A 25645-nucleotide genomic window follows, 5' to 3' on the forward strand; every position below is an offset into this window, starting at 1 on the left:
TGGCCCAGCGTCGTCCAGGTTAGGGTTTGGCCGGGGTAGGTCGTCATTGTAAATAAGAATTTATTCTTAACGGACTTGGCTAGTTAAATAAAAGTTGAATAAAAATAGAAAATGGAATTTAAAAAAGTGTGGGATGATTCATTCCACAGAATGAGCCGCTGGCTATGCTTAACCACATGGTGGCAGTAGAATCTAAATTTTCAGCTATATCACCCGTGTAGAAGAAGAGAACGGAAGTTAGCCCTCCAGTGGGTGGAGGACATACAACCTGCTAGAATTATAGTGTGCTCAGATTCTCTGTCTGTATTGAATAGTTTATCCGGTCAATCTAAATAGGAGTGACCTACTATTGGAGCTATTCATGTTATTATGGAGAATTGAGAGACCTGGGTGTAGTAGTGAGATTCTGCTGGGTCCCAGCACATTCAGGTGTGGAAGGGATTGAAATTGAAGACCAGTTAGCCAAAAGAGCTTTGAAACTAGATATAATTGATTTTAATGTTCCACTGGGTAGAGGTGAGGCCAGACGTAAGATCACAGCCATTTTGATGTGTGGCAGAAGAGATGAGATTGAGCCCAAGGGCTGGCATGTATATGCCCTCCTAAGAAAGGTTGCCTGACCAAGATTCAAAGGTCAGATTAGGAAGGAAGAGGTGGTGTTATAGTATAGTATATATATAGTATGGCTCAAGTGCTATTTTCTATCCTACTCTGGAGAAAACAAGCAACAACATTTTCCAATTGAAAGACCTCACAAAACAGTTGATCCATAACACTAATTAAAAAGTCTCATATCTGTGGGTAAAATGACCGTCTAAAACTCTCTGTGGAATATGTGGGCAGCACAAACCTGCTACGGAAGCTGCTCCTGTTTGTCATTAGACTGCTGTGGAGTGGGTGTGACTCATTAGACTGCTGTGGAGTGGGTGTGACTCATTAGACTGCTGTGGAGTGGGTGTGACTCATTAGACTGCTGTGGAGTGGGTGTGTGTCATTAGACTGCTGTGGAGTGGGTGTGACTCATTAGACTGCTGTGGAGTGGGTGTGACTCATTAGACTGCTGTGGAGTGGGTGTGTGTCATTTGACTGCTGTGGGTGGAGTGGGTGTGACTCATTAGACTGCTGTGGAGTGGGTGTGACTCAGACTGCTGTGGAGTGGGTGTGTATCATTTGACTGCTGTGGAGTGGGTGTGACTCATTAGACTGCTGTGGAGTGGGTGTGACTCATTAGACTGCTGTGGAGTGGGTGTGTCATTAGACTGCTGTGGAGTGAGTGTGTCATTAGACTGCTGTGGAGTGGGTGTGTGTCATTAGACTGCTGTGGAGTGGGTGTGACTCATTAGACTGCTGTGGAGTGGGTGTGACTCATTAGACTGCTGTGGAGTGGGTGTGTGTCATTAGACTGCTGTGGAGTGGGTGTGTGTCATTAGACTGCTGTGGAGTGGGTGTGTGTCATTAGACTGCTGTGGAGTGGGTGTGTGTCATTAGACTGCTGTGGAGTGGGTGTGAGTCATTGTCCATGATCATGTGTGTCTTTACTTGCAGCCTTTTTATGGACATGTCCTGCATTGATTCCAGGCCGCAGCCAATTGTAGCACTGGTTTTGTTGATGATTTTTTTCAAGCTTGTTTAAGTCTTCCTTGGCTAAATTCCCTTTCCAGCACACACTGGCATAGGTCACTACACTCACCACAACACTGCTATTGAACATACGAAGCATTCAAATATCTCAGCTTCCTTAAAAAGAAAAGTCTGGATTATTTATTTATTTTGTAGAAACTGAGAGAATTGTGTGGCCTCACACCATTTCAGAAAGGACTCTGTTATATCACTGTGATGAGCTTCGTCATCTCTCATCACTCAGCTGACTATGGCAGAGTCTCCTCTCATCACACAGCTGACTATGTCAGAGTCTCCTCTCATCACACAGCTGACTATGGCAGAGTCTCCTCTCATCACACAGCTGACTATGTCAGAGTCTCCTCTCATCACACAGCTGACTATGTCAGTCTCCTCTCATCACACAGCTGACTATGGCAGAGTCTCCTCTCATCACACAGCTGACTATAGCAGAGTCTCCTCTCATCACACAGCTGACTATGGCAGAGTCTCCTCTCATCACACAGCTGACTATAGCAGAGTCTCCTCTCATCACACAGCTGACTATAGCAGAGTCTCCTCTCACCACACAGCTATGGCAGAGTCTCCCCTCATCACACAGCTGACTATAACAGAGTCTCCTCTCATCACTCAGCTGACTATGGCAGAGTCTCCTCTCATCACACAGCTGACTATGTCAGAGTCTCCTCTCATCACTCAGCTGACTATGGCAGAGTCTCCTCTCATCACACAGCTATGTCAGAATCTCCTCTCATCACACAGCTGACTATGTCAGTCTCCTCTCATCACACAGCTGACTATGGCAGAGTCTCCTCTCATCACACAGCTGACTATAGCAGAGTCTCCTCTCATCACACAGCTGACTATAGCAGTCTCCTCTCATCACTCAGCTGACTATAGCAGAGTCTCCTCTCATCACACAGCTATGGCAGAGTCTCCTCTCATCACACAGCTGACTATGGCAGAGTCTCCTCTCATCACACAGCTGACTATAGCAGAGTCTCCTCTCATCACACAGCTGACTATAGCAGTCTCCTCTCATCACTCAGCTGACTATAGCAGAGTCTCCTCTCATCACACAGCGGACTATAGCAGAGTCTCCTCTCATCACACAGCTATGGCGGAATCTCCCCTCATCACACAGCTGACTATAACAGAGTCTCCTCTCATCACTCAGCTGACTATAGCAGAGTCTCCTCTCATCACACAGCTATGGCAGAGTCTCCCCTCATCACACAGCTGACTATAACAGAGTCTCCTCTCATCACTTAGCTGACTATGGCAGAGTCTCCTCTCATCACACAGCTGACTATGTCAGAGTCTCCTCTCATCACTCAGCTGACTATGGCAGAGTCTCCTCTCATCACACAGCTGACTATGTCAGAGTCTCCTCTCATCACACAGCTGACTATGTCAGTCTCCTCTCATCACACAGCTGACTATGGCAGAGTCTCCTCTCATCACACAGCTGACTATAGCAGAGTCTCCTCTCATCACACAGCTGACTATAGCAGAGTCTCCTCTCATCACTCAGCTGACTATAGCAGAGTCTCCTCTCATCACACAGCGCACTATAGCAGAGTCTCCTCTCATCACTCAGCTGACTATGGCAGAGTCTCCTCTCATCACACAGCTGACTATGGCAGAGTCTCCTCTCATCACACAGCGCACTATAGCAGAGTCTCCTCTCATCACACAGCTGACTATGGCAGAGTCTCCTCTCATCACACAGCTGACTATAGCAGAGTCTCCTCTCATCACACAGCGCACTATAACAGAGTCACCAGAGAATTTATGTAAGTGGCTCAGTTCATTGTTGTGTGTGAAGTAATTTGTGTAAAGGGTCAACAGAAAAGCTGACCGTCCCATGCGGAGCTCCTGTGTTCGTACATATCCGATCTGATACTGCCTGATTCAGTCTTACGAACTGTAGTCTATTGGTCAGGTAGTTCACAATCCATTTGATAGTGTGTGGATTTACGTGAATGTCCTACGTGAGTTTACGTGAGCTTTTCGGGCCAGCAGGTGGGGTAGTATGGCAATGAAAGCACTGGAGAAGTCAAAGAACATTGTACTCACCACACAACCGTGCCACTCCAGGTGCTCATATCCTCTGTGGAGGAAGTAGAGCAGAGCGTCGTCAACACCACTTTCTGGGCGGTAGGCAAATTGCTAAAGATCCAAAGAGGCTGCTACCTAAACTCTTAATAAGGGTATTGAAATCCGCTCAGAGGTTTTCATAACTTGTGAGGTCAAAGCCACTGGTCTAAAGTATTTCAGTCCCTCCTGCTTTCTCTGAGATGGGCACTTTGCAGGATGTTTTTCATTTAGTATAAATATCTGATAGTATTAGGGACAGGTTGAAAATCTACTGCAGTATGACAGCCAGTTGATTAGCACATACCTCGAGTACTCTGGCCTTAACCACATCAGGCAGACTTACTGTGACTGAGCCTCTTCAGCTGCTTCACCGCTTGTTCCTCCTAGATGCTCATGGGCTCAGTGCTTCCCAGATCAGAGTCCAGCACCTCCCCTATCTGCTGTTGCTCTGCTGAGGAATCATACTTATCGAATCTGGTAAACAAAAATGGTTCAACTCTGTGGCTCTGTCCCTTTCTTCATCACTCTGTGGTTTTGTATTTGCAGCAGTTACTCTTCCTGGGGTAGTTGTCTCCTGGGGTAGTTGTCTCCTGGGGTAGTTGTCCCCTGGGGTAGTTGTCCCCTGGGGTAGTTGTCTCCTGGGGTAGTTGTCCCCTGGGGTAGTTGTCTCCTGGGGTAGTTGTCCCCTGGGGTAGTTGTCTCCTGGGGTAGTTGTCTCCTGGGGTAGTTGTCTCCTGGGGTAGTTGTCCCCTGGGGTAGTTGTCCCCTGGGGTAGTTGTCTCCTGGGGTAGTTGTCCCCTGGGGTAGTTGTCTCCTGGGGTAGTTGTCCCCTAGGGTAGTTGTCTCCTGGGGTAGTTGTCCCCTGGGGTAGTTGTCTCCTGGGGTAGTTGTCCCCTGGTGTAGTTGTCTCCTGGGGTAGTTGTCTCCTGGGGTAGTTGTCCCCTGGGGTAGTTGTCCCCTGGGGTAGTTGTCCCCTGGTGTAGTTGTCTCCTGGGGTAGTTGTCTCCTGGGGTAGTTGTCTCCTGGGGTAGTTGTCCCCTGGTGTAGTTGTCTCTTGGGGTAGTTGTCTCCTGGGGTAGGTGTCTCCTGGGGTAGTTGTCTCCTGGGGTAGTTGTCTCCTGGGGTAGTTGTCCCCTGGGGTAGTTGTCCCCTGGGGTAGTTGTCTCCTGGGGTAGTTGTCCCCTGGGGTAGTTGTCTCCTGGGGTAGTTGTCCCCTGGGGTAGTTGTCTCCTGGGGTAGTTGTCCCCTAGGGTAGTTGTCTCCTGGGGTAGTTGTCCCCTGGGGTAGTTGTCTCCTGGGGTAGTTGTCCCCTGGTGTAGTTGTCTCTTGGGGTAGTTGTCTCCTGGGGTAGGTGTCTCCTGGGGTAGTTGTCCCCTGGGGTAGTTGTCCCCTGGGGTAGTTGTCCCCTGGTGTAGTTGTCTCCTGGGGTAGTTGTCTCCTGGGGTAGTTGTCTCCTGGGGTAGTTGTCCCCTGGTGTAGTTGTCTCTTGGGGTAGTTGTCTCCTGGGGTAGGTGTCTCCTGGGGTAGTTGTCCCCTGGGGTAGTTGTCCCCTGGGGTAGTTGTCTCCTGGGGTAGTTGTCCCCTGGTGTAGTTGTCTCCTGGGGTAGTTGTCTCCTGGGGTAGTTGTCTCCTGGTGTAGTTGTCCCCTGGGGTAGTTGTCTCCTGGGGTAGTTGTCTCCTGGGGTAGTTGTCCCCTGGGGTAGTTGTCCCCTGGGGTAGTTGTCTCCTGGTGTAGTTGTCCCCTGGGGTAGTTGTCCCCTGGGGTAGTTGTCTCCTGGGGTAGTTGTCCCCTGGTGTAGTTGTCTCCTGGGGTAGTTGTCTCCTGGGGTAGTTGTCTCCTGGTGTAGTTGTCCCCTGGGGTAGTTGTCTCCTGGGGTAGTTGTCTTCTGGGGTAGTTGTCCCCTGCTGTAGTTGTCCCCTGGGGTAGTTGTCTCCTGGTGTAGTTGTCCCCTGGGGTAGTTGTACCCTGGGGTAGTTGTCTCCTGGGGTAGTTGTCTCCTGGGGTAGTTGTCCCCTGGGGTAGTTGTCTCCTGGGGTAGTTGTCTCCTGGGGTAGTTGTCCCCTGGGGTAGTTGTCTCCTGGGGTAGTTGTCCCCTGGGGTAGTTGTCTCCTGGGGTAGTTGTCTCCTGGTGTAGTTGTCTCCTGGGGTAGTTGTCCCCTGGGGTAGTTGTCTCCTGGGGTAGTTGTCCCCTGGGGTAGTTGTCTCCTGGGGTAGTTGTCCCCTGGGGTAGTTGTCTCCTGGGGTAGTTGTCCCCTGGGGTAGTTGTCTCCTGGGGTAGTTGTCCCCTGGGGTAGTTGTCTCCTGGGGTAGTTGTCCCCTGGTGTAGTTGTCCCCTGGGGTAGTTGTCTCCTGGGGTAGTTGTCCCCTGGGGTAGTTGTCCCCTGGGGTAGTTGTCCCCTGGGGTAGTTGTCTCCTGGGGTAGTTGTCCCCTGGGGTAGTTGTCTCCTGGGGTAGTTGTCCCCTGGGGTAGTTGTCTCCTGGGGTAGTTGTCCCCTAGGGTAGTTGTCTCCTGGGGTAGTTGTCCCCTGGGGTAGTTGTCTCCTGGGGTAGTTGTCCCCTGGTGTAGTTGTCTCTTGGGGTAGTTGTCTCCTGGGGTAGGTGTCTCCTGGGGTAGTTGTCCCCTGGGGTAGTTGTCCCCTGGGGTAGTTGTCCCCTGGTGTAGTTGTCTCCTGGGGTAGTTGTCTCCTGGGGTAGTTGTCTCCTGGGGTAGTTGTCCCCTGGTGTAGTTGTCTCTTGGGGTAGTTGTCTCCTGGGGTAGGTGTCTCCTGGGGTAGTTGTCCCCTGGGGTAGTTGTCCCCTGGGGTAGTTGTCTCCTGGGGTAGTTGTCCCCTGGTGTAGTTGTCTCCTGGGGTAGTTGTCTCCTGGGGTAGTTGTCTCCTGGGGTAGTTGTCTCCTGGGGTAGTTGTCCCCTGGGGTAGTTGTCCCCTGGGGTAGTTGTCTCCTGGTGTAGTTGTCCCCTGGGGTAGTTGTCCCCTGGGGTAGTTGTCTCCTGGGGTAGTTGTCCCCTGGTGTAGTTGTCTCCTGGGGTAGTTGTCTCCTGGGGTAGTTGTCTCCTGGTGTAGTTGTCCCCTGGGGTAGTTGTCTCCTGGGGTAGTTGTCTTCTGGGGTAGTTGTCCCCTGCTGTAGTTGTCCCCTGGGGTAGTTGTCTCCTGGTGTAGTTGTCCCCTGGGGTAGTTGTACCCTGGGGTAGTTGTCTCCTGGGGTAGTTGTCTCCTGGGGTAGTTGTCCCCTGGGGTAGTTGTCTCCTGGGGTAGTTGTCTCCTGGGGTAGTTGTCCCCTGGGGTAGTTGTCTCCTGGGGTAGTTGTCCCCTGGGGTAGTTGTCTCCTGGGGTAGTTGTCTCCTGGTGTAGTTGTCTCCTGGGGTAGTTGTCCCCTGGGGTAGTTGTCTCCTGGGGTAGTTGTCCCCTGGGGTAGTTGTCTCCTGGGGTAGTTGTCCCCTGGGGTAGTTGTCTCCTGGGGTAGTTGTCCCCTGGGGTAGTTGTCTCCTGGGGTAGTTGTCCCCTGGTGTAGTTGTCCCCTGGGGTAGTTGTCTCCTGGGGTAGTTGTCCCCTGGTGTAGTTGTCCCCTGGGGTAGTTGTCTCCTGGGGTAGTTGTCCCCTGGTGTAGTTGTCCCCTGGGGTAGTTGTCTCCTGGGGTAGTAGCCTGTTATCTTCTTCACACCATCCCAGACATTCTTCATGTTATTCACTTTCAGCTTGAGTTCTAACTTCAGTTTGTATTCATGTTCGCCCTTCTTGATCAGCCCTTTTATCTCCTTCTGTATCTCTCTCAACTCATCCACATGTCCATTTTCAAAAGCCTTTCTACTTCCTGTTCAGTGCCTCCTTGATGTATTTTGTGACCCATGGCTTATTGTTTTTCATTTCACCGTTTTGCTTGGCACCACATTGTCAGTACAGAAGTTAAAATAATCTGTTACACATTCAGAAATACTATTCAGATCCTCCTCCCAATCGTCTATAAATAGATTCCAATCTGTACCTTCAAAGCAACTCTGCAGTGCCTCTCCAGCTTCGAGTGTCCATTCGTGAATCACTGTCTCAGTGATGCGTTGCCTCTGGACCAGTGGGCTGTATTCTGGTAGCAGCTGGATCAGGTTGTGGTCAGACTGTCCTAGCGGAGGCAGAGCAGTCGAGCAGTAGGCATCATTCCTATTGGTGCAGAGAGGGCCAATGGTCTTGTTGGAACGAGACGAGTTGGAACTTTAACACACTGTTTGAAGGTAGGAAGTGTCACGGACAGCAAACATTGAACTCGTCATTGCATCTAGTTGGCAAGCATGTGAATGGTTTGTGTCTGGAGTGTATGGTTGCTGAAACGTTGGAGCATGTGTTGTTATATTGTTGTCAGCATGTTGAAGAGAGGGACAGATTGAAGTGTAGGGTATTTGAGGTTGGACGTAGTCGGGGGGTTTGGACTGGATTTGGGGGATGGGGAAGGGTCTATTAGAAGTTATTAGGGCTCTTTTTGATTTTACCTACGGAGTTAGGTAGGAGGATTTAGAAATGTTGTAAACCGTGATTGACCATACACTCCAGCACAGTAGGTGGCGGCATGCATCTTTAACGTTTGTTTGTGGACCGCCAATATATCATAGAAGAAGAAAAAGAACGGAAGTTACGTAAGGCAACTTCTGCTCGTTGTTGAACCAATCCAGAGTTTCTTATTATAGCTCAGCGATCTAGGGCAGAGACCACACCAACAGCAATTAATCTGCGTCTTGAGAAGCAGTAAGGTAAGAGACACTGAAAGGTCAAGGTTTTGGGATTCATTTCACAATGTTAATCACTTGTATACGTGTCATATCAGTGTATGTTCTTGGGATTTTACGAAGTAAGAGTATCGTGCCATTACACACCTTTTAAATCGTGGCGTGAATGTCAAGCAAGGTCTTCATGTTAGCTACTTGTGCTGGCTAGCTGGTTGCCCTCACTCTTGTACAATCCCCTTTTCTATCTAGCTAAATTTGACCGTTTTCATATCTTATATTATCTCTCAGGCACGAGTTTACCTGTCCTAATATCAATCGGTGACTAAGTGACAGATGTCATCGAATGTATGGTGTTGATAACTTGGCTAACGCTTTAGTTAATGAAATCTTTGCCATCCAGTTGTGTTTGGAAATTAAGGAATCACATCCAAACATGTCTAATCCAGTCTATTGACATTTGATTTTTACTGGGGTCGGACAGGCTTCCTGTATAGATTAAACCACTGCTGAGCCGGCACTAGATATGGCTCGGAAAACACTTGTACATAGTTGGTGGACACCCCTTAAAATTAGTGGATTTGGCTATTTCAGTCACACCCATTGCTGACAGGTGTATAAAATCGAACACACCGCCATGCAATCTCCATAGACCAACATTGGCAGTAGAATGGCCTTAATGAAGAGCTCAGTGACGTTCAACGTGGCACCTTCATAGGATGCCACCTTTCCAACAAGTCAGTCAAATTTCTGCCCAACTAGAGCTGCCCTGGTCAACTATACGTGGTGTTATTGTGAAGTGGAAACGTCTAGGAGCAACAAGGGCTCAGCAGCAAAGTGGTAGACCACACAAACTCACAGAATATGACCGCCGAGAGCTCAACCCCATCAAACATCTTTGGGATGGATTGGAATGTCGACTTCGAGCCAGGCCTAATCGCCCAACATCAGTGCCCGACCTCACTAGTACTTGTGGCTGAATGCAAGTCCCTGCAGCAATGTTCCAACATCTAGTGGAAAGCCTTCCCAGAAGAGTGGAGGCTGTTACAACACCAACTCCATAATAATGCCCATGATTTTGGAATGAGATGTTTGACAAGCAGGTGTCCACATACTTTTGGTCATGTAGTGTACCTCAATCCAGGGATGAGAAATTGCTTTAATATCATTAATGCTAGTTGTGTGACGACTGCATTGCAAAATCTAAACTACTGCATCTTTTTCCTCATCGATACTCTTTATACTCTTTGGTAATTTCTGATCGTCTCTCTAGACACCATGGGTCGCCACTTTGGAGATTTGGCCAAGATCAGGCACGTGATCACCTACAGTCTGTCCCCCTTCGAGCAGAGGGCTTTCCCCAACTACTTCTCTAAAGGAATCCCCAACGTCTGGAGACGATTCACATCGTCTGTCTTCAAAGTTGCTCCACGTAAGTCCTCCCAGAGTTTACACGTTGCTTTCTGGGAAGAACCAGGCAGGATATTCCCATGTTATAAAACATCTCCATCCAAATCGTGAAGTCTTTTTTTTCCTCTCTCCCCATTTTCAGATCTGTTCTAGTCTTGATAGGCCTCATGTAGGCCAAATTAGACCTCCACATTTCATTATTTAATAAGACGAGGTCCAGGGGCATTCCATTGTGACAGCGTGCCAGATAAGTCATGGTCCAATGACTACTTGCTAGCAGCGTCTGAAGCTACATCCATAATTGGTAGAATGGTTCACATTGGCGAATCAACGTTTGCATCGTTGAGCAGTGAACAAGAAACTATTAAATTCAGTTTAGATGTTACTCCCTCACCAAATCTAAATATTGATTCCATGTCTTATTCTCATTTTGCCCGCACAACGGACTGTTTGTCTTAATCAGCCTCACAATATGGGCACCATGCTGCCTCAGACAGGAAGTAGAGGAAACGTGCCTGCAAAACATTGGCATCCATATTAGGTTTTGATTTGGTCAGAGGGTAGGTATCTGAACTGGATTTAATATTTTCTTGTTCAGTGATTTAATTATTATTATTTTTAAATATGTTTTTAATTGGCAAGTCAGTTAAGAACAAATTATTTGCAATTAAGGCCTACCCCGGCCAAACCCTCTAATCCGGACAATGCTGGACCAATTGTACGCCGACCTATGGGACTCCCGATCACGGCCGGTTGTGATACAGCCCTGGATCGAACCAGTGTCTGTAGTGACTCCTTAGACTACTGCGCCACTCTCCAATCGGAACCATTCTACTGATTTTATGGATGTAGCTTCAGACACTTCAGATGCTGCTAGCAGGTAGTCGGTTGAAAGAATCTTCTCAATGTGTAGTCAGTTCGCTGTAGTTGGATAGCTGTGTAGGAGCTTTTAGACTGTTATGCTTCCGAAAGCCATGTCGATTGCGACTTCGTCTACGAGAGTGGTGCTCTGAGGCACATTGTAAAGATCTCCCATTACAATTTCTGTCTGCCCATGTCTAAAATCTTTGACTCTTGGGATGTTTTAAATGGCCTAACTAAACATGCACTTCTTGTATCTTTCAGTGTATGCCTCCCGAGCCACATCCCTGTTTTCAGTCGCTAACCAGTCTTTTCCTGTTCCTCTTTTCCAGCAATGATCTGCATGTACCTGACATACACCTGGGGAAACCATGTCCACTCAGAAGGAAAGAGGAAGGTAGCTGCCGACTACGAGAATGAAGAGTGAAATGAAGTCTCTCCCCCCCCTGTTTAAACCTTCTGTCTGTTTCGTCAATAAAGATAATATTTATCAGAAAAGTTATTTTTTTCTTTCTGTGTGATACCACCTCACTTGGATATCTGGGATGAATGGTTTGCTGTCTTTCTGCCAGATAGGTCACTACGAAGAGATATAAATGAGTGACCAGTCATTTGTCACAGTGTAAAGTTAAAAGTAATATTACACAGCAATGAGGGTACTGCTCAACACGGCTAACAGGTCTATATAAAATACTGAAGTATGTGATGTGGGCAATATCAGGCAACATCTACATAGAGTTTATAAGTCTATAACCGATGTGAAATGGCTAGCTAGTTAGCAGGGTGCGCGCTAATAGCGTTTTAATCGGTGACGTCACTCGCTCTGAGACCTTGAAGTAGTTGTTTCCCTTGGTCTGCAAGAGACGTGGCTTTTGTGGAGAGATGGGTAACGATGCTTCGAGGGTGACTGTTGTTGTGTGCAGGTCCCTAGTTCGAGCCCGGGTAGGGTTGAGGAGGCTGAGGAGACTGAAAGCAAAACTGTTACAAGATCATTAATATCAAGTTTAATGCCATTGTAGTTCTAGACGGCAGCCGTTGGGTCAGTAACCGAAAGGTTGGTGGATCGAATCCCTGACGAGGTAAAAATCTGTCTTACAGCCCCGAAACATTGCACTGTTCCTCGGTAAGCTGTAATTGTAAATAAGAATGTTCTGTTAACTGCCTAGTTAAAAAGAAAAGGGGCAAAAATGAACCCGAGGATGAACATTGAGTATTTGAGTTAAATTTACCATAACATTTATTATAAAAAAAATATTTGGTACCATGGAAAAATGTGTCACATGATCCAGAAAGGTCCATAGAATGAACCCAGATAGCATGAACAGTGCCAGTCTCTCTAGACATCCGCGTTGCCTCCCATACTTGTCAAATTGTCCGCCTATGGGTCTAGTTTTTCAGACATATGCCATCATGCTCATGGGACTTTTATACTGAACTCCATGTTGAAGTGAGCTTGTTCGAAGGCATCAACGATTTGCCGGCGAGAAGCGCACGCAGTTGCATCTTCATGAAACTAGGGTGGGGATAATGAATTAAAACCAGCACGTACATTGATACATTCAGTTTGCGGTCTGGTCTGTCATATTTAGGAGTTAACTGTAAGACTATATTGTGCTTTTCCATAATATTATCTGTTTGTTGAGTAACATTTCGCGAAGATGTCTGTGGTAGGATTCGACGTCGGGTTTCTGAACTGCTATGTTGCGGTAGCTAGAGCCGGAGGAATAGAAACTGTAGCCAATGAATACAGCGATCGATGTACACCGTAAGTGACATTTTATATTTTGTGTGAGTTATTCTGCTTGTTGTGAATTGTACATTTCAACCGGTTTACTTCTAAAGGGATTGAGAAACTAGAGGGATGAGAATACATTTTGTGGCCTTGACAGACGGGGAGATGCGCTATAACATTAGCGGAGCAACTCGCCAACTAACGACCAGGGTTGCAACAGCACGTTGCTAGTTAGACCGATCACCCCATGACTTGTAAAAAAAAAACTAGCAATCGTTGTACTCTGTTTAGCTATTTTACTAATTAAACGATACGCCATTTGACTTTTGAAGCCTTAACTTGTATTCCTCACCTAACATCTTGAGTGTTTTAGAAGACAATGGAGGGTTAATTGTTGTCCCGACAATGGGGGGTTAATTTTTCAATAGAGTATGAATGGGCGCATGAATGCTACTTGGAGGAGGCCTGCAATCTCTTGACATCAGTGGACTTGTTCATAGGAATCATGTGTATTCTGACTTGTACTATTAGCCAGCTAATAAAACACATTTAGATGGGCAATTTTAATGCTACTGTGTTATCCTAGCTAGCGCTGTTATCTTATTACGGAAAGCCCTGTGAAAACAGACAAGCATTTTAGTGATGTTTATTCCGCTGTCATTCTTTCAGAGCATGCGTATCATTTGGACCACGGAATCGATCTATTGGTGCAGCTGCAAAAAGCCAGGTATGTTTTTGATAGAGGGCGACCTTTACTTGATTATTTATTTGATTAGTTGACACATTGAGGGTGTGACTCTTCTAGCAAGTTCTATGGTTTTGTGCTTATGCATAGAAATAGGGATTTCATATCCAGGCCAATATTTATTTACCAGATGTAATTATTAAAAAAAGAAGAGAAGATCGTTATACATTCATACCCTCAAAGGACTCTAAATAAAACCATTGGGGTCAATTTTGGCCGTTTTTTTTTTTCATATCTAAAGTATTTGATAAGGGATTTCAACTATTCCATAATTGTATAATTGCTCCTTCCCCATTAGGTTGCAAATCATGAAATTACTTTTTTTAATGTGAGATAATTATTTATTTTGCATAAAGCATCGTGTTCTTTCCCTGCTAATCTCATATCAGGTCGTCACAAACTGCAAGAACACAGTCCAAGGGTTCAAGAGATTTCATGGCCGGGCGTTTTCTGACCCGTACATCCAGAGTTTGAAATCCAGCCTGGTTTACGACCTGGCACAGATGCCTTCGGGCACCACTGGCATCAAGGTAAAGAGAGATAACAGAGATCTGGCTGAAAGGGTGGGAAATATATGAATAGGCCTGATGGGTAGATTACTCATCATCCTTGTCTAATCTGTAATCAACAAATATATATTGGTTGTCAATCCATCTGTCTTTGCTGGAAAATACTTTCATGTGTTTATTCTGTATTGTACTCTACCTGTGTGAACCCTAAAATCAAGCAATCATTTACAATGACAACTGGTGTCTGTGTCCATTAGGTGATGTACATGGAGGAGGAGAAGGTGTTCAGCATTGAGCAGGTCACTGCCATGCTTCTGACCAAGATGAAGGAGACCGCTGAGCATGCACTGAAGAAACCCGTGGCTGACTGCGTTGTCTCTGTGAGTCAGTCATACTGCTGCAGCTCTAGAGAACAATACATTTCATAGCTGACAGATCTCCATAAGCCGGGACAAGTATGCTTTATTTGGTACACAGTTGACAGATTAATAGATCAGTACATGCATACAGGACTGTTCTTATGTGATTATTATTATTTGACCATGCTGGTCATTTATGAACATTTGAACATCTTGGCCATGTTCTGTTATAATCTCCACCCGGCACAGCCAGAAGAGGACTGGCCACCCCACATAGCCTGGTTCCTCTCTAGGTTTCTTCTCTAGGTTTTGGCCTTTCTAGGGAGTTTTTCCTAGCCACCGTGCTTCTACACCTGCATTGCTTGCTGTTTGGGGTTTTAGGCTGGGTTTCTGTACAGCACTTTGCGATATCAGCTGATGTAAGAAGGACTATATAAATGCATTTGATTTGTTATTTATTTGAGTATCAATCTGCTGTGTGCTAGTGTGCACTGGGAGCTACACTTTACTAGAAGGACCAGGAGTTTGGTCACATGTTAAACTGAGTTTGGACAGTTAGACTAAAGACCAGATATGAAAAACAATTTGGAATTGAGTTTCTACACCTGCTGAGTATTTGCATCCTGTGTTATCCTCCCCAGGTCCCCTGCTACTACACGGACGCCGAGAGGAGATCAGTGGTGGACGCAGCACAGATCGCTGGACTCAACTGCCTGAGGCTCATGAATGAGACAACTGCAGGTATGGAGAGAGCTGTGTTGACCCCTAACAGAGTTACTGTAGCAATTTAACTCAACCACACCTTATTATTTGATATTAAGGTGATACGCTGTTTCATAATAAATTGTGATTATACCTATCTTTCGAAATTACAGTGGCGTTGGCGTATGGGATCTACAAGCAGGACCTCCCTGCTCCAGAGGAAAAGCCCAGGATTGTGGTGTTTGTAGACATTGGACACTCTGGATACCAGACCTCTGTCTGTGCTTTCAACAAAGGCAAGCTGAAGGTGAGTGTCTTTTAATCAGGAGGCTATGGGGGTCATGCTAATTCTACAAATTAACAGTTTTTACTAAAAATGTCCACAAAAGTGTTACAGACAACTTCAATAACCTCTTGGCTATTAAACAAAACAAGTGCTATAGGGCCCAGAGTTGTTCTGGTCAGGTCTCATGGGCTCAGGGAAAAACTCCCGGCCCTCATAATACATTTTTGCTCATATTCTTAAAAAAAAAATTCAATACCATTTTTTCTTTTCCCTCAGATCCTTGCGACGGCCTGCGACCCGGAGCTGGGCGGGAAGGACTTTGACGAGATGCTGGTGAGACACTTCTGTGAGGAGTTTGGGAAGAAGTACAAGCTGGACGTGAAGACCAAGCCCAGGGCTCTGGTCAGGCTCTACCAGGAGTGTGAGAAACTCAAGAAGCTGATGAGCGCTAACTCCTCAGACCTGCCCCTCAACATCGAGTGCTTTATGAACGACATTGATGTGTCTGGAAAACTCAACAGGTATAGTGTTTTGTGAGTCTATGAGATTGTTGTAATCTCAATTGAGCACCTCCTTGATGTGTTCAACTGGTACGTCTTACATGATCTACAGTACTAGATATGAGTCATTATTTTTTGTCTTTGATGCAATTACTAAATGACAGTTATATTGTAAGTTTAGTGACACCTTAGAGCACATTGTGGTTCTTGAAATCTAATGGCTTTATCACAGACATGTGCATATTGATGATGCATACATATGTAGGATTTAATTTGACTAGTTTCTTACAGCAGGAAAATAATCTTGTAAGAACATAATTAATGGAATTTTTTTGTCAGAGTTGATATATTTTTAGTTGGGGAAAATCAAGTCTGACATTTCTAATTGGATATTACAAACTTTTTAGGAGCCTTTTTTAAAAACCTTGAATGCACTATAAACAAGTTTCCTGCAACAACAGGGTGATCAAATTAAGGTCCTATGTCTGCATCTGAATTTTATCTAGGGGTCAATTTGAGGAGATGTGTGCTGACGTTCTGGCCAGAGTGGAGGCACCACTGCACAACCTGATGGAGCAAGCCAGTGAGTATCGTAGGTTTGCATATAGCTTGCTTGAATCTTAGTACAGAATTTATCTTTGTATATAACATTGAGCATTATCTGTGTAGGCATTGACTATTGTCTTCATAGCATTGAGTTATGTCAGTGACTGTCAGGTCTAATTGGTGCCTTCCTTCCTGGTTCCTGTCCAATCAGAGCTTAAGAAGGAGGACATCTATGCGGTGGAAATAGTGGGCGGGGCCTCCCGTATCCCGTCTGTCAAAGAGAGGATCAGCAAGTTCTTTGGGAAGGAGCTGAGCACCACCCTGAATGCTGATGAGGCCGTGGCCAGAGGATGTGCCCTGCAGGTCTGATGATCTCTCTCTGTCCCCCCCCCCCTCCTGACCTTAACACACCCTTTGGATATCCAGGATTTGCTTGCACAGCAAATTTAATAAGAACTAAAGTTAGCCTCCAAATGCTTATTTTACTATTATATGTCAATATTGGAGTACTAATGTTCATGATTCCAACGTTTTGTAGATGTAATTCTTACCAGTAGACCCTAATTCATTGTTGATTTCTACTGGAGTATGGTGATGGAATTATTGTTTGCCTCCCTGCTAAGAATTTCCCCTGTCTGCCTCCTCAGTGTGCAATCCTGTCCCCTGCATTCAAAGTGCGTGAGTTCTCCATCACAGACGCAGTTGCTTACCCAATCTCTCTGAAATGGAACTCTGCTGCAGAGGAAGGCTTGAGGTAAACTACAATACATATGTTTCGTTAATTATCACCTTGATTTATTGAATTTTTTTGTGTGACAGCTTCATTGTAGTTATTTTACTGCTAGTAAACTAGACTGTTATGTGTGTTGTTCATTGTAGCGATTGCGAGGTATTCCCAAAGAACCATGCTGCACCCTTCTCCAAAGTGTTGACTTTCTACCGGAGGGAGCCTTTCTCTCTGGAAGCCTACTACAACACCCCCAAAGAGCTGCCGTACCCCGACCCCACCATAGGTATGTCCACTGCATTGAATCCACAATGAACCATGGGTCCTTTTCTGTCTGCAAACAGTATCTTCTATAGAAACATAGTCAGTCATGCATCCTAGCAGCAGTATCTTCTATAGAAACATAGTCAGTCATGCATCCTAGCAGCAGTATCTTCTATAGAAACATAGTCAGTCATGCATCCTAGCAGCAGTATCTTCTATAGAAACATAGTCAGTCATGCATCCTAGCAACAGTATCTTCTATAGAAACATAGTCAGTCATGCATCCTAGCAACAGTATCTTCTATAGAAACATAGTCAGTCATGCATCCTAGCAGCAGTATCTTCTATAGAAACATAGTCAGTCATGCATCCTAGCAACAGTATCTTCTATAGAAACATAGTCAGTCATGCATCCTAGCAACAGTATCTTCTATAGAAACATAGTCAGTCATGCATCCTAGCAGCAGTATCTTCTATAGAAACATAGTCAGTCATGCATCCTAGCAGCAGTATCTTCTATAGAAACATAGTCAGTCATGCATCCTAGCAGCAGTATCTTCTATAGAAACATAGTCAGTCATGCATCCTAGCAGCAGTATCTTCTATAGAAACATAGTCAGTCATGCATCCTAGCAGCAGTATCTTCTATAGAAACATAGTCAGTCATGCATCCTAGCAACAGTATCTTCTATAGAAACATAGTCAGTCATGCATCCTAGCAGCAGTATCTTCTATAGAAACATAGTCAGTCATGCATCCTAGCAGCAGTATCTTCTATAGAAACATAGTCAGTCATGCATCCTAGCAGCAGTATCTTCTATAGAAACATAGTCAGTCATGCATCCTAGCAGCAGTATCTTCTATAGAAACATAGTCAGTCATGCATCCTAGCAGCAGTATCTTCTATAGAAACATAGTCAGTCATGCATCCTAGCAGCAGTATCTTCTATAGAAACATAGTCAGTCATGCATCCTAGCAGCAGTATCTTCTATAGAAACATAGTCAGTCATGCATCCTAGCAGCAGTATCTTCTATAGAAACATAGTCAGTCATGCATCCTAGCAGCAGTATCTTCTATAGAAACATAGTCAGTCATGCATCCTAGAAGCAGTATCTTCTATAGAAACATAGTCAGTCATGCATCCTAGCAACAGTATCTTCTATAGAAACATAGTCAGTCATGCATCCTAGCAGCAGTATCTTCTATAGAAACATAGTCAGTCATGCATCCTAGCAGCAGTATCTTCTATAGAAACATAGTCAGTCATGCATCCTAGCAGCAGTATCTTCTATAGAAACATAGTCAGTCATGCATCCTAGCAACAGAATCTTCTATAGAAACATAGTCAGTCATGCATCCTAGCAGCAGTATCTTCTATAGAAACATAGTCAGTCATGCATCCTAGAAGCAGTATCTTTTCAAAAAGGCTTGTGGACTACAGTTTGCAATATGAAACTTATTGACTTGCCAATTCATTTTGTAAAAATATTAATGTATAACTGTTTTTGCTATGTGTCTATAATGCAAGTTTCCCCCTATGGACAATACATTATAGGCCAGTTTGTCATTAGTTTTTCCTGTGAAATGTACCAACTGTGTGCCATTACCACCTTATTTCCTGTGTCCTCTCCTATAGGTCAGTTTGTGATCCAGAAGGTGGTGCCCCAAGCGTCTGGGGAGAGCTCCAAGGTCAAGGTGAAGGTGAGGGTCAACATCCACGGCATCTTCAGCGTCTCCTCAGCCTCGCTGGTGGAGGTCCAGAAGACCGAGGAAGGAGAGGAGCCCATGGACACAGAACAGCAGGCAACACCAGAGAAAGAGGAAGAGAAAGAGGTGATTGTTAATAATATTCTTTCAAATTGAATATAGGATTTTAATTTTACCAAAGTGTCTTATTCCGTACACAGACAGTTAACGTTGTACATCATTGAAAGATAGGCCTACAAATGCTCTATTAAACCATACCACCTGAGGAAGAGGAGGTTCAGTTAGGTACACTACTATATTGTGATGACACTGCTACCTGGAAGTCTGTCTGTCATTGGCCAGAGATGTGGTGTTAATGAAGTGACCTGCGCTCTCTGCAGGGCAACATGCAGACTGACCAGGATGAGACAAAGGCCCAAGGAGATGGACAGAAAGAGACAGAAGAGGAGAAGACGACGCCGCCGGAGAATGAGGAAATGGAGGTAATATAGAACATTCCGTTTTATGTCCTGAGACGTTTGACATCTATGATCATGACTTTTATGGTAGTGGAGCACTGCAGTTTGTAGAGGCTTAGACAAAAATGAATAGCCTGGTCCCAGATCAGTTTGTGTTGTCTTGCCAACGACCAGCTGACCAGACAGAACAAACCCATCTCGGAGCAGGCTGAAAAACGCTCACCAGGAGTGAAGAGCACTCCTTTATGGAGATTTAGTTTCAATGATGCGGTTTCCCACTCCTCTCTCCCCAGACCTCCCCAGAGGACAGTAAGACAGAGAAGAAGTCTGACCAGCCTCCCCAGGCCAAGAAGCCCAAAGTCAAGACAAAAGTCTTGGAGCTTCCCATCGAGAACAGCCCTCAGTGGGAGCTGGCCATCGACATGCTCAACCTCTTTGTAGAAAATGAGGTAATACATTATTATCTGACATCTGTGGATTGTTTTGTTCACCTATTGTGTTTCTCCTTACTGCTGTCCTCTCTGTTTCTTTTATCTCTGTCTGTTATGTCATTCTGTATTGTATTCATCAGGCTGTTTCTATATACTTGTCTTTTACACGTTTCTCTCTCTCTGTTTTGAGTCGTGCCTAAAAGAGTGTTCTGTGGTAACTTGAAGTGGTTGATTTTTGTCTGGTTTCAACAGGGTAAAATGATCATGCAGGACAAGCTGGAGAAGGAGAGGAACGACGCTAAGAACTACGTGGAGGAGTACGTGTACGACATGAGGGACAAACTTCATGGCAGGCTGGAGAAATTCGTCAGTGAAGCTGTGAGTACTGTGCCACTTCCAACTGTCTGAAATTGGCTTCCCATGAAACACAAACGTGTTCATTAAAGGGATGCTTTGGGATTTCCACAAATGATGCTCTGACTACTTCCCCGGAGTCAGAGGAACTTATGGAAGTAGATAAATGGCTCAATGCCAAAATCCTGAAGTATCCCTTTAACAACAATATATACAGGGCTTTTTATAGCACTGTAGATCAGAATGGTCTTCTCTGTAATATGTTCACAACAGCATGTTGACTGTGACTGTGGTAGGATGGGGATACCCTGTCCTTAACTGTGTTAATAACTGTCTGGTAGGACCGGGATATCCTGTCATTACAACTGGAGGACACAGAGAACTGGCTGTATGAAGACGGAGAGGACCAACCTAAACAACAGTACATCGACAAACTGGCTGTGCTGAAGGTAAAGCTTACAGTGTTCTACACTGTTACTATAGGCCACTTTCCCAGAACATGATTAAACCTAGTCTGAGGTAATGCTTTCCGTTTATCATTATGCGTTGAGGTTTTCGTCTCTCTCTCTCTACCGCACCTGCTGTCTTGACCTCTGAATGCTTGGCTATGCCAACTGACATTTACTCCTGAGGTGCTGACCTGTTGCACCCTCTACAACCACTGTGATTATTATTTGATCCTGCTGGTCATCTATGAACGTTTGAACATCTTGAAGAACAATCTGCCCTTAATGGCCATGTACACTTATAATCTCCACCCGGCACAGCCAGAAGAGGAATGGCCTCAGAGCCTGGTTCCTCTCAAGGTTTCTTCCTCGGTTCCTACCTTTTTCTAGGGAGTTTTTCCTAGACACCGTGCTTTTACATCTGCATTGCTTGCTGTTTGGGTTTCTGTATAAGCACTTTCTGAAATTAGCTGAAAAAAAAAAGGCTTTATAAATTGATTTGATTGGTTGAAGCTTATCTCCCTACCATATCTAAGCGAATATGACACCAATGTCGATGAAAATTGACAAATCAACTTGATTGGAGGTTCACAACACACTCTCTGCCTCTCGCCATGAGCCGTCCTGCCGTTACAGAGAACCACATACCGGATTTTTAACAGGGTCATGAGCAATTGAGTTTGAAAGTGTTTTTTTGCTCCTACCTAGCTCAAATTCTAGGCGTTGGATTAAAACGAGACGATAGCTTCCATACAGTGACCATTTGACTTAAAAACATTTTTTGAATTGACTTAGTTTGTTGGTGCAACAGTTTATATTACATAATGTATCTCTCTCTCGTGCACATTTCTGTCCTTTAATAAGAACCAAAGAGGTGCTATTTTTTTTTTTTTTTTTTGTAGCATTTCTGACCATGCTAATAGATTTTCAGCCGAATCTTAGAATTCAATCTAACTGGGTCGATCTAACTCTGTTGCTCGGCAACAACACAGCTGCTGCTGCCTGCAACAGGCTGCCAGACATGAAAGTAGCTGAGGACTAAACTAGGCTACTATAGATAACTAGCTATGTGGTGGTATTCAAGCTGAGGTTAAACAATCAATATATATATATATATAATTGTTTTTGATTAGCTAGCTAAAGTTTACCTAGTCTGTTTGAGAAGGTTTGAATGCTAAGCATCCTGCATACGTTGTTTGATGTTCAATAGACCAGTTGAATGCTGGAAAACCTTGGTAGAGCATGGGTGGAGTAGGCATTGTGGTGCTCATGTGACTTCTTTTTTCGGCTTCAGACCAATGCTTGCTTCTCACTTAAAATTGTATTTTATTTTTTGTCATTGTGAGTTAAAGTTCTGTCAAGTCAATTGTGTGTTCTGCAAATTTCTGTTACATTTCGACGAAGTCAGGTGAAAGTCGCATCATCACGCTCTCTGAAAATGCCTAGCCTAGCCTTCCTCCTCAGTCTAGTTCTCAACACAGTTCAAATGGGTCAGATTAGCCAATGTGTCTGACACGAGTGTCATCTGCTGTCTCCAGAAACTGGGCCAGCCTATCCAGGAGAGGTACATGGAGTCTGAGGAAAGACCCAGAGCCTTCGATGACATGGGGAAACAGATCCAGATGTACATGAAGATCGTTGAAGCTTATAAAACCAAGGTACCGTTGCCCTTATACAGCCAACGTTCCCCTGCCCTTATACAGCCAACGTTCCCCTGCCCTTATACGGCCAACGTTCCCCTGCCCTTATACGGCCAACGTTCCCCTGCCCTTATACGGCCATGGTTCCCCTGCCCTTATACGGCCAACGTTCCCCTGCCCTTATACGGCCAACGTTCCCCTGCCCTTATACGGCCATGGTTCCCCTGCCCTTATACGGCCATGGTTCCCCTGCCCTTATACGGCCAACGTTCCCCTGCCCTTATACGGCCATGGTTCCCCTGCCCTTATACGGCCAACGTTCCCCTGCTCTTATACGGCCATGGTTCCCCTGCCCTTATACGGCCAACGTTCCCCTGCCCTTATACGGCCATGGTTCCCCTGCCCTTATACGGCCATGGTTCCCCTGCCCTTATACGGCCAACGTTCCCCTGCCCTTATACGGCCATGGTTCCCCTGCCCTTATACGGCCATGGTTCCCCTGCCCTTATACGGCCATGGTTCCCCTGCCCTTATACGGCCATGGTTCCCCTGCCCTTACACGGCCAGGGTTCCCCTGCCCTTACACGGCCAGGGTTCCCCTGCCCTTACACGGCCAGGGTTCCCCTGCCCTTACACGGCCAGGGTTCCCCTGCCCTTACACGGCCAGGGTTCCCCTGCCCTTACACGGCCAGGGTTCCCCTGCCCTTACACGGCCAGGGTTCCCCTGCCCTTACACGGCCAGGGTTCCCCTGCCCTTATACGGCCAGGGTTCCCCTGCCCTTACACGGCCAGGGTTCCCCTGCCCTTATACGGCCAGGGTTCCCCTGCCCTTATACGGCCAGGGTTCCCCTGCCCTTATACGGCCAGGGTTCCCCTGCAAATATCAGAAGTTGAGAATGGTTGCATTTCAGCAATGACCAAATGTGTATTGTATTATGCTACTAAATGGATATAAACTTTATTATTATTACACACTGCTACAATGGATGACATCTTTATTCTTTGCGTACCCCAGGAGGAGCAGGTACGACTGAGAAATCGTAGAAATACTACTAGTAGTAGAAATGTAGTATAGTACAGTCCTTAATGCTAGAATGCACCATTGTCAAACGTCAGATAGCGTCACTCCGACGTGACCCTCGACCCTCAGTACAGGCGGAATCGACGCACTGATGTAAGATGATGAGAATACACGAGACTAGTTCTGTTAAAATGCAGTCCAGTTCACCAATCGTATCCTATTGTTACTTCCTACAGATACCTTCATATTCCAGTGTAGCAAGTTAAAAAAAATATTCACAGCAATTCTAAAACCATTTGCAGATATCCCAAAGCTGTAAAAGCAGTTTGTAGTTGCATTTCAGAAACTGACCAAATATGTATGTAATATACATGTTACATTTTGTTACAAAAGACTACATCTTGGGGTTTGAGGGGGCCAATATCAGAAGTTGTCTTTCAGGAATGAACAAATGTGTCAAACAGTTTCTTGACTTGTCTTTCCATCCCCCAGGAAGAGCAGTATGATCATCTGGACCAGGAAGAGATCAACAAGGTGGATAAGATGGTGAATGATGCCATGATCTGGATGAACAGCAAGATGAACCAGCAGAGTAAACTGAGCTTGACTGTGGAGCCTGCTGTTAAAGTCAGAGAGATACAGGACAAGACTAAGGTGAGACTCACTACAGTACGGCTCACTCTCTACAGTACGGCTCACTCACTACAGTACGGCTCACTCACTACAGTACGGCTCACTCACTACAGTACGGCTCACTCACTACAGTACGGCTCACTAACTACAGTACGGCTCACTAACTACAGTACGGCTCACTAACTACAGTACGGCTCACTCTCTACAGTACGGCTCACTCTCTACAGTACTGCTCCTCACTAACTACAGTACTGCTCCTCACTAACTACAGTACTGCTCCTCACTAACTACAGTACTGCTCCTCACTAACTACAGTACTGCTCCTCACTAACTACAGTACTGCTCCTCACTAACTACAGTACTGCTCCTCACTAACTACAGTACTGCTCCTCACTAACTACAGTACTGCTCCTCACTAACTACAGTACGGCTCACAAATCAGACTTAAATCTTGCGAAGTTAGATTTGTTTTGGTTTGTTGCATTGAAGAGGGGCTGATATAACGTCGATTTAGATCACAGAAAAAATGTTGAGCTATACAGTGCAAACTAATGGGGCGGACTCAGTGTCTTGCATTTCTGCCCCGCATGGCATTTCTTCTGCGCGGCATTCCTGTATGAAGTGCGCGGGCGGGCACGTGCGCAGATTAGAGGGAACGTTGCCTGCAACCAAGCTGTACTGTGAATAATATTGCATTTTAGTCATATCATTATACTATTGTAATGATGCATGCCAGCCTTCTGCTTCTCATCCAACTCAACATTACTTACACATGATCCTGTGATATGCTTGTAAAGTTATTCATAACATTCACTCTTTCCCCTCAATAGGAGCTGTACTCCATCTGCAACCCCATCGTGACCAAGCCCAAGCCCAAGGTGGAACTGCCTAAGGAAGACAAGGCAGGGGAGCAGAATGGACCAGTCAACGGCCAGGAGAAAGCCCCAGCAGAGGGCACCGAGAAGGGGGCCGCCGACAGCACAGGCAACCCTCCCTCCACGGAATCCACCAACCCTAGACCAGACATGGACCTTGACTAAGCAGACGGACAGGCAGCAGCCAGTGTCTCCTCTACCAGGGGCTATGTCTTAATTTGAGACTAGTCTCCTTCCATGTTTCCTTGTCGCCTTCCCCTTTCAGATCTGATAGGACTGGATAGATGAGTTCAACAAAAGCAAAAAAACTAAACTCTACCTGCATGGTCTACCAAAAGGCATGCTGGATATATTAACTACAGTACTGTAGCACATTGCTCATGTCTTATCGATCTTGTCAGATCTGTTGCGGTCAGGAAGGAATTAACCAAGGCAGCAAGGGAAGGAGGCAAAGGCAGGAATGAGACGCTGCCCAGATGTACCAGAGCTGCTAGTGAAGTGTAAACTCCTTGCTTGTCTCAAATGGCATCCCATTCACTATATAGTGCACTACTTCCCATTCACTATATAGTGCACTACTTTTGGCCAGAGACCCTATATGGCCCTGATTTAAAAATAGTGTACTATATAGGGAATTGGTGCCATGATGTTGCCATTCACTCCACTTGTCAATGCAGGCAGCATTCTGTAATTTCGGCACATTGACCCCAGTACCTGATGATGGTGTATTTCTGCAGCCAATAGCATGTCCATTCTTTTTTGTTTTTGTTTTGCTGAAATAAAATTGAAAGAACCAACTGCAATAAGCCTGTTTGACGATGAGCGCTGTATCATGGTATTTATTTCTGTTTTGTGCTCTCTATAACTGTTCCGGGTCATTGTCACAATTTAAGTTTTAATAAAGTTATTGAAAACCGCTTCACGAGGCCCTTATTTCAACATTATAGAAGAATGCAGTTTCATTCTCACAGGTTTTGACTGAAACGACTCAATATCGCCACCTGGGCT

The 25645-nt window shown here is 45.6% G+C and overlaps 2 protein-coding genes across 4 annotated transcripts; both read left to right on the forward strand.

The window, feature by feature from the left end:
• Positions 1 to 8298: 8298 nt before the first annotated feature.
• LOC110504554 (cytochrome b-c1 complex subunit 8) lies at positions 8299 to 11198 on the forward strand. Its single transcript, XM_021583320.2, has 3 exons — positions 8299 to 8456; positions 9703 to 9861; positions 11033 to 11198. The coding sequence occupies exons 2-3, from the start codon at positions 9708 to 9710 to the stop codon at positions 11125 to 11127; spliced, it is 249 nt and encodes an 82-aa protein (XP_021438995.1). The 5' UTR covers positions 8299 to 8456; positions 9703 to 9707; the 3' UTR covers positions 11128 to 11198.
• An 841-nt stretch (positions 11199 to 12039) lies between these two features.
• Positions 12040 to 25554, forward strand: LOC110504537 (heat shock 70 kDa protein 4). 3 transcript variants are annotated; one of them, XM_036970345.1, is made up of 19 exons: positions 12040 to 12465; positions 13102 to 13159; positions 13567 to 13707; positions 13944 to 14066; positions 14687 to 14786; positions 14921 to 15054; positions 15310 to 15554; positions 16040 to 16125; positions 16291 to 16442; positions 16727 to 16833; positions 16959 to 17092; positions 18709 to 18905; positions 19172 to 19261; positions 19531 to 19686; positions 19921 to 20046; positions 20364 to 20471; positions 22007 to 22126; positions 23622 to 23783; positions 24593 to 25554. In XM_036970345.1, exons 1-19 carry the CDS (start codon positions 12359 to 12361, stop codon positions 24800 to 24802), a joined length of 2556 nt encoding a protein of 851 aa, XP_036826240.1. In that variant the 5' UTR covers positions 12040 to 12358; the 3' UTR covers positions 24803 to 25554. The 3 variants fall into 3 exon arrangements, with proteins under 3 accessions (XP_036826240.1, XP_036826238.1, XP_036826239.1); XM_036970343.1 differs by having other exon boundaries at positions 12041 to 12465; positions 19160 to 19261; XM_036970344.1 differs by having other exon boundaries at positions 12042 to 12465; positions 16040 to 16116; positions 19160 to 19261.
• The last annotated feature ends 91 nt before the right edge of the window (positions 25555 to 25645 follow it).

The sequence above is a fragment of the Oncorhynchus mykiss genome, chromosome 31 (assembly GCF_013265735.2).
Source record: "Oncorhynchus mykiss isolate Arlee chromosome 31, USDA_OmykA_1.1, whole genome shotgun sequence".
Lineage (NCBI taxonomy): Eukaryota > Metazoa > Chordata > Actinopteri > Salmoniformes > Salmonidae > Oncorhynchus > Oncorhynchus mykiss.